We start from the raw sequence: 9,149 nt of genomic DNA, 5'->3' as shown, positions 1-9,149 counted from the left end.
TGGGCCACTGCTGGCTCATGTTCAGTCGCTGTCAACCAACACCCCCAGGTCCCTCTCCTCCAGGCAGCTTTCTAGACAGACTTCCCCTAGTCTGTAGCTGCACAGGGTTGTTGTGCCCCAAGTGCAGGACCCATGCAGGAGACCTTTGAGGTCCTCGCCCAGCACTGAACCACAGCCCCAAGTGCCTCCAGGGACTCCACCCCGCCCTTAGCAGCCTCTGCCAGGGCCTGATTATACTTGATTGTGTTTTCTTTAAATTCGCTTTAATGCCTCAAGCTGTCATGGATGGACGGTTCCATTTCCCCAGTGCCAGGTGGCTTGAGCAGAGGCCTCGAAATGAACAAGCTTGAAAAGAGCAGCCCTCGGAGAAATCAGAGTCACCAGGTTGGAGAAGATCTCAGAGATCATTGAGTCCAGCCGTACCTTTCTGCCACTAAACCAGATCCCCAGGCACCTCATCTACCCGTCCTTTAAACACTTCTAGGGCTGGTGACTGTACCTCCTCCCTCGCAGCCTCTGCCAGTTCCCAATAACCCTCTCGGTGAAGAAAATGTTTTTCCTGATGACCAATCTGAACCTCCTTGGGCACAGCTCGAGGCCAGAGATGTGGAACCAGCAGAAAATGGTTAGATCCGTAAACAGCAACGATCAGAGAGAGAAGCGACCTGGTTTGTGAACCACAGACAGAGACTTCAAAGGGAGGTTCAGTTGGAGACCAGCCCTCGAAGACCCCGGCCTCTAATAACTGAGGACGCACAAGGGGGAGGGGATGTAGATCTGGGTAAATTTAATTAATATGTATGATTATACTAGAAATTCTAATGACTATCTGTACTTTATTGCAATAAAAGAACCAACCAAGCAGTTTGGCATGCACACAAGGTGGAATGCTCCCCCCTGCACCGAGCGTTGTGATAAGAGCACCTGCTTCTTAGCACTACATCGGTATTAAGGAGATCATATTTTCTTCCTGACGTTCAGTGACAGGGCCTGGCCAAGCCGAGCACCCACCCTGCGTGGAGCCTTGGACCTGGCTGAGCAGAGCACCCACCCTGCTGGTCCCGCTGTGAGCCGCTCCTCCGCTGGCATTTACCTCTGGGCTTGTCACAGGGCTGCTCAAACCCCCTCCCAGGAGACAGACCGAGGGGTGGAAGGGCACTGGTGGCTGGGTGCAGCGTCCATAACCATTGTACTCCACGGCCAATGGGCGAGATCGGTCTACAGCCACTTCACCACATAGTACGAATAACAGCATGTGCAGCTCCATAACTGATCCCTCTACAAGAGGGATCCGTAACTACTTCACCACATCGTCAGCAGAACCCAGTCGTTCCCTGTGGATCCCGCGTCAAAAGCACACACGGAGCGTTTCTTCAGACCAAATTATTTCTTACATAAACACAGTTGTACAAACTCAAGCGCTACAGTCTGGAGACTGAGGTACAAAACAGGACACAAGTCGCTAACAGCAGTGCCGATAACGAGTTCCACCACAGCAAAGAGCATTCGAGTAAAGGAAAAATCAGTTTTTAAATGTGCTGCCATCACAGTTGGATGGAATTACCCAAGAATTTAAAATACATGCGGATACAATGAAACCTTTTATTTTCCAACCCAGACAAAGAGAATTAGTCATTTACGTCATTAGCTGCCAAATACGGATCAGTACATGAGGCAAATCACACTGAAACACTCCTACACCATCGCAGAGCTAAGGGTGATTCTGGTCTATATTCCACAGTAACGATGCAACGAGTCTTTACGAGCAAACCACAGTTTGGCGGACGCACTATGAAGTACAGCACTGAGTTACACCAGGTTTTACACGTTGTACTCCGACACCCAACACCACTGTTAACAGCATTATGCTCCCAGGATGACAGGGCAGGTATCTACAGGGGAGGGTGCGCTTCCAGAGAAACCGCGACCCGTGTTCGTCTTGCAAAAAAAGTGAATGCGTTGAAATGCGTTTTGAATATTAGGTCTTAAAGTATGAAGTTTTAAACACTTGAGACCCCCACAGGCATTCGATACTGGACAGTCTGAAGTCCATCTTTAACAGCTGAACAGGGTGACGTTTTCACAAGACGGCTGTTTTCATGCAGCCTCTGGAGGAGAGGGCAGCAAGGCGTGTGCCCACCCCACAGGAGCGTAGGGGGAGCACGCAGATGTGCAACCCACCTTTCATCAAGCCACCTGGTGGTTAGAGCAGAAGGCCGGGAGCTCAGGATGTGGGTTTCATTCCCATTTCTACCACTGACTCGGGCAGTCTGTCACATTCGGTGTCTCGGTTTTTCCACAGGTGAGGAGGCGACACCTGTATGCCCACGCGTTCGCACGAGGTACTCCGGCCAACAGCAATACAAAAGCAGTGTAACCACTATCACCGCAACGGGTTCTATAAAAAAGCAAATGCCTCCATGGATCAACGCGATGACTCGGTATGGAAAATATTTCTAAAAGGTATTTACAAAAGTTGGAAGAGGTTAAATACAATACCACATTCATGTCCCCAAAGCGCTTTCACTACAGTGCATGTTTAAAAATACAGAGCATTTTTAGAGTACATATATTGAAGATTAGATTGTGCTTTAAAAAAAAAAAATCATTATTTTTGAATTTGACTAACGTGAAAACTGAGCGCAGGGAAAATACTGATTAAAAATATCCAATTTTATATATACTGCTTTTCACATAACATTCTGCTATACACGGGATGCAAGTAAATATAAAAATACATCTTTTCAAGCAGCAGGGCGATCAAAATTAAGAGTGTTCATTCGAGTGCTGATTTTACAAAACTAAGATAAATTATTAGACATGGAGAAACTATAATCCAAATCAACTTTTATATAGTATTTTAAAAGAAATCTCTCACATAGACAACCCTTAATATATAAACGATTCGGTATTTTTCACTTCAGTATTAAACATGGATTATATAAAATACACTCTATGCCAAACCAACTCATGCCCGTTGCCCTGCTGAAGTTGACAGGGCCGCTTGCACGAGTGAGGTTTGCAGGCTTTGGTCCTCAGGCCTCAAATTTGGCAAAAAGCATCAAGACCTGACAAGCTTTGCTCATCAATTCCTCATCCCAGGTTGGTGTCTTAGCCCAGTCCCCTGCGCACAACAGCAGGACAACTGAATTTACAGGGAAGACTCTATAATACTGTGGAAAATGAGCTGTAACAAGGAATATACTGCAATTTACACTTTCAGCTTTACAGAGTGGACTACTTGTTGCCATAGTACTTATCTGTGCACAGGAAAGATTCTGAGTTATGAAAAGCAGTTACTTTACGACTCTAAATATCCATTTCTTGGTAAATAGGGTGCAGGGGACTCGCAGGCAACACAAAAAATTAAAATGGATTACAGCTGTGCCAACTGCAAATGAACTTCAACCGCGTTGAAGTGCAGCGATCACAGTTTGGAATGAAGGCCATCGACATGGATTTTAAAGTAACCCTGCAGTCGATGTCACATAGAGACCAAGAGATGTTAGGCAAGTGACACGCATTTTAAGAAGAGTATTAAATTTCAGCATAAAGAGAAAATTAAATTCACCCCACAGTTACATTCAGCTAAGCTTTGCAGCCAACAAACGCTCTACCTAACGAAATGAGAAGCTGAAGTTGTGCTCAGCTGCCCTGGCCAGCGCTAGAGCTGGCACTTGCAGGCAAAGCAACACCACACAGATCGCCTGCTTGTATTTGCTCCCTTCCTTTTTAGCCAGTTCCTACCACAGGCCATTTTTTGTGGCGCTTTTCCTCTCCTTGTTCATTCAGACATCATGGAATATGCATTTGTTCATCTGTGCTCCACACACGTGCTTCCCCTCCCTCCCCATTTCTATACTGGAATGCCACAGGTTCCCATCTCAAACGACACACCAGGCTTTCTTCCCTGAGGTGACTTTCGTTTCAATGCATCTCGGCAAACCTTACAAAGCTGGCGACAGACAAGCCAAACAATTCTAAGGTCATAAATACACAGAATCCTTCAAAATATTAACAGAATTGCTTCAGAGCTCCTACATCACTTTGAAATCCAGCTGCTTAATACCCTCTTCTCATAAGGTGACTCACTTTCCTCAGAACCCAATGGAGTGAGGACACACTTCAAGCAAAAGGCTCCTATAAAACTCCTACAATTTTAGAAAAAATCCAGATCTTCCTGAAGATACTTTATTGCTGCTTATTGGTCCTGAGAAAGCTTTAAGCAACAATACATTTGCAGGTGTTTTAACTGCTGCCTTTTTTTTAAAAAGTATGTGGGTCCTGACATTAAAAATCATGTTTTATTCTATGCTCTTACGCTTGGATGATGCTTTACTGTGAAGATCAGATATGAATTAGTTTGCCACGCTATATCTCTTCCCTCTCTGTCAATTTATTAAAGCAGATTTCCTTTCATATATCAAATAAAAATTCTCAAGATGACATGCAGTGAAATAATGCCACACATGCACATCTCAGTTCCTCACACTGGACTGGCATCTAAGGACTTCAAATTTATGAAACCTTCCTTCTCCCTCATTTCCCACCTCCTATTAAAAGCTGCGATGTGAATTTTTTGGCCTGGATACCAGAAAATTCCTCATCTGATACTCTAAGAAAGGCAACTTCAAGGCAATGAAATGAGCCAACAATAAACCAAAAACATTCGCAACTTGGAAAAAAAAAAAGTGGACCCACAGCATTTGCTTCTCAATGGAAGTTGTTTGATAGCTTGAGGTTTTTTTTTTTCCTTTTTAAATTTTTAAGTGTCAAATTTGCATATGTTGAGCTCAATTTCAGTATTTGAAAGACTACTCAATTTGCTTTTATAAAAACTTTACAAAAGATGTTTTTAAATGCTTGTAAAAGTAAGCGTTTATCTACTGAGAAAATTCTAGTACTGGATAAAACTTGGAATATACAGCTGAACTGTTTAGATGGTTTTTGTTTCCTACAAGTATAATAGCTGAGTGTATAATCTAGGTAAGTTAGTCTCGCACATGATGAAAAGTTATAACTTTGCACACTTTTTACCATGTGATGTTTTGTTGCTTTGTAACTTTGAGTGAGACAGTGCTTAGGAATTTTCTAGAGCTGGTGTACAGTGGTCTGTGGGGGCTGGTTCATTGGTCGCTGCCTCTGTCCAGGTTTTCAATCACCCTAGCGAGACGTATGTTCAGAAGTCTGATCTGACTATCCAGGTGGTCCATCTTCTCTTCAAGGCTGCTGTTGGTGTTTCTTCTCCAGTAAAATCCAACTGGCCCTGTCATGAAGTAGACAGCTACAACAAAGCAGAGAGGCAGGACTGCGTGTTCCGGGTCACCTTCGTACTTCTGGAGGATGTAGATGCATGAGAGAGTGAAAAGGGCGACCCTCGCAATCCAGAAAAAGCGACCAAACAGCATGTGCAGGAGATAGAAGAAGAATCCAAGGAAGAGAGATAAAAACCAATAGGCAAGTAAAATGGCACCAATCAGGAGAAGAGCCCGGGTCGGGTTGTTGGCAATTGCCGCTGGGCTGAAATAATGAGTCAAGTTGGAGGCTGAAAAACAAAGGAAAATTTACAGAGCATTAATGAGCGCATGCCAAAGTGATAAGGGCAAAAATGCAAGCACAGCTTCAAAGGGCTACCATGCAGTGGGGTCATGACTGCGTTTTCTAAAATAAGGGGTAAAGTTAGTTCATCTATTTCTGGATGGACCTATTTTGAAATCACGGGCTCAGCTCCAATGATGCGATTGAATCAATTCTTTTAAAATAGAGGTTCTTTAAAGACAAACTACTATGGGGCCCAAGGTCAAGTTCATACTGAGGCCAAAGATCCTGCTTTGTAAAACTTATATTCTACAGGCTCTCGATTGCACCTTTCCTTCTTCTAGTCCTTTATCTCTCTGCAGCATTCCTGGCCACATTCATTCATTCAATGACATTACAAGAAACCAACCGTGATGTGTTATAGATGTCCTGTAGATGCATATACAGTAATGGAACGGCTGGGTTTAGTCCTCTTGCTTGAAAGTACTAATAGCAAAATCAAAGCCGTGTAAAGCAGATAAAGATACCACTGATAGAGACTTAATGCATGATAAAATGTAATTATTTTCCCACTTGGCCTATGCTTGTAAACATCGATACAGGCTGGTATGGTTCCAGGGTTAACAGACATCACACTTACCATCAATTCCAAGAACATCTAACAAATCAGTCCATATTCTCCAGAATGTGTCCATTAATACATCCACCCCATTCACAAACCTCTCTGTCAACCTTGAGAAAAACTGAGAAATAAAATTGAAAATTAAAATAATAAAAAAAAAAATTCCTCAATTCCTTAAATGCACTTTGAAACTGACTGGTCATGAGTACTATTATAATTCATGAAAAACAAACTGTAAACTATTCTGAAGTCCTCAAGGGAAAAAATATAACTGTAAGCGTCTTTTTTTTAACTCTGTAAATCATAGGTTTACTTATTCCAATAGCCCTTATTCTAGGTATTTAGGTGTTTCTTCCCCTTTGCTCCCCTCTTGTGAGACCCCCACCTGGAGCTTTGTGTCCAGTTCTGGAATCCCCAATGTAAGAAGGAGATGGAACTGTTGAACAGATCCAGAGGAGGCCATGGAGGAGATCAGAGGAATGGAACACCTCTGCTATGAGGACAGGCTGAGAGTTGAGGTTGCTCAGCCTGGAGAAGGCTCCAGGGAGACCTTAGAGCAGCTTCCAGTACCTCAAGGGGGCTACAAGAAAGCTGGGGAGGGACTTTTTCCAAGGGCATGGAGTGACAGGACAAGGGGGAATGGCTTTAAACTGGAGAGGGGCAGAATTAGACAGGCCATGAGGAGGAGATTCTTCACAATGAGGGTGGTGAGGCACTGGCACAGGTTGCCCCATCCCTGGAGGTGTTCAAGGGCAGGCTGGATGGGCCTTGAGTGGCCTGGACTGGTGGGAGGTGTTCCTGCCCATGGCAGGGCGGTTGGCATTAGATGGGCTTTAAGGTCGCTTCCAACCCAAACCATTCTAGGATTCTACGATTGCATACGTACATTTATGCATGCAGATTTATATGCTGACAGGAGTTAAAAATGCACTTTATTGGCTTTCCCATTGTTGTGAAGTTTACAGGAAACACTAGTGCCCGCAATGGAACAGTAAAGCAAACCAGAGAATCAGAGTTCTGATAGAAGTTCTCAGAGCAAAGAAACAAGCCCAGCTGTCTCAGGTATTTGCAGGTCGCTCTCCTGGATTCTGTTCCTTCTCCCCCCGTGGAGGGGAGGGATGTGCAGGTACCATCCCTCTGCCCAGGATGCTGCTCTGATGCACAGTTTGTGTGCACACAGGACCCCTGCGGCTGCCTCCCCCACCTCAAATAACCTTTATATCGAGATTTATTCATGAGCGTTTTTTTTGCAGCGTGCCCAGCACCAAGCACGGTTTCCCTGGCCAAAGCCACCCTCCCGCCGCAGGTCCAGCACCCAGGGATGTGGGGGGCAGCGAACTGCCCGGGAAGAGCGGGGACAGAGGGAAAAGGGAAGGGGAAGGGCATGGAGGGGAGAGGGAAGGGCAGGGAAGGGCATGGAGAGGAAAGGAAAGGGTAAGGAAGGGCATGGAGGGGAAAGGAAAGGGGAAGGGCATGGAGAGGGGAAAGGAAAGGGGAAGGAAAGGCATGGAGGGGAAAGGAAAGGGGAAGGGCATGGAGAGGGGAAAGGAAAGGGGAAGGAAAGGCATGGAGGGGAAAGGAAAGGGGAAGGGCATGGAGAGGGGAAAGGAAAGGGGAAGGAAAGGCATGGAGGGGAAAGGAAAGGGGAAGGGCATGGAGAGGGGAAAGGAAAGGGGAAGGAAAGGCATGGAGGGGAAAGGAAAGGGGAAGGGCATGGAGAGGGGAAAGGAAAGGGAAGCATGGGGATGGAGGGGAAAGCGAAGGGGAAGGGCATGGAGGGGAAAGGGGATGGAAGCGAAAGGGAAGGGAAAGGAAGTGCAGGCATGGAGGGGAGGGGGAAGGGGAAAGGGGAAGCTTGGGCATGGAAGGGAAAGGAAAGGGGAAGGTAAAGGGAGGGGGAAGGAAAGGGAAAGGGAGGGGGAAGGAAAGGGAAAGGGAGGGGGAAGGAAAGGGAAGCGCAGGCATGGAGGGGAAAGGGAAGGGGAAGGGAAGGGCGGGCATAGAGGGAGAAGGGGAAAGGCATGGAGGGGAAGGGAAGGGGGATGAAGGAGAAAGGGAAAGGAAAGGAAGCGCGGGCATGAAGAGAAGAGGGAAGGGGACACGCGCGGATGCGGAGGGGGCAGGGACCGGCGCTCACCTTCTGCAAGGCCCGCACGTTCTCCTCGCCGAAGACGCCGCTGACGCCTTGGTAGAGGCCGCTGGCGGCTCGTCGGAAGCTGTTCTGCTTGTCGGCGCCGCGGCCCCTCGCCGCCCGCGCCCCCGGCCCCGCCGCGCCCAGAACCAGCAGCAGCAGCAGCAGCGGCAGCGCCCGCCCCGCCATGGCCGCTCGCAGCCCGCCCCACAGCCCCACAGCGCCCCCGCCGGTCACCGTCACCGAGTCACCGCGAGGGAAACGACCCACCGGATCATCGGGTCCAACCATCCCCGTCAGTCACCAAACCGTGTCCCTCGGCGCCTCGTCCACCCGGCCCTTAAACCCCTCCAGGGAAGGGGACTCAACCCCCTCCCTGGGCAGCCTCTGCCAGGGACCAATGGCCCTTCCTGTGAAAAATTTTTTCCTAATGTCCAGCCTAAACCTCCCCTGGCGGAGCTTGAGGCCATTCCCTCTCGTCCTGTCCCCTGTCCCTTGGGAGAAGAGCCCAGCTCCCTCCTCTCCACAACCTCCTTTCAGGCAGTTGCAGAGAGCAATGAGGTCTCCCCTCAGCCTCCTCTTCTCCAGGCTAAACACCCCCAGCTCTCTCAGCCGTTCCTCATAAGGCCTGTTCTCCAGCCCCCTCACCAGCTTCGTTGCTCTTCTCTGGACTCGCTCCAGAGCCTCAACATCCTTCTTGTGGTGAGGGGCCCAGAACTGAACACAGGATTCGAGGAGCGGTCTCACCAGGGCCGAGTCCAGAGGGAGAAGAACCTCCTTGGACCTGCTGGTCACGCCGTTTCTGATCCAAGCCAAGATGCCATTGGCCTTCTTGGCCACCTGGGCCCCTGCTGGCTC

At 47.7% G+C, this 9,149-nt stretch overlaps 1 protein-coding gene across 1 annotated transcript; it reads right to left on the bottom strand.

Moving 5' to 3' along the window:
- Nucleotides 1-1,368: 1,368 nt before the first annotated feature.
- Nucleotides 1,369-8,480, bottom strand: BRI3BP (BRI3 binding protein). The gene is made up of 3 exons (XM_069871357.1): nt 8,298-8,480; nt 6,179-6,281; nt 1,369-5,545 (listed from the first exon to the last, which is right to left on the bottom strand). Exons 1-3 carry the CDS (start codon nt 8,478-8,480, stop codon nt 5,127-5,129), a joined length of 705 nt encoding a protein of 234 aa, XP_069727458.1. The 3' UTR covers nt 1,369-5,126.
- Nucleotides 8,481-9,149: the final 669 nt, after the last annotated feature.

Source organism: Phaenicophaeus curvirostris, chromosome 17 (assembly GCF_032191515.1).
Source record: "Phaenicophaeus curvirostris isolate KB17595 chromosome 17, BPBGC_Pcur_1.0, whole genome shotgun sequence".
Taxonomy (NCBI): Eukaryota; Metazoa; Chordata; class Aves; order Cuculiformes; family Cuculidae; genus Phaenicophaeus; species Phaenicophaeus curvirostris.
The sequence above is the reverse complement of the archived record's forward strand: the minus strand, read 5'-3'. Positions and strand labels throughout refer to the sequence as shown.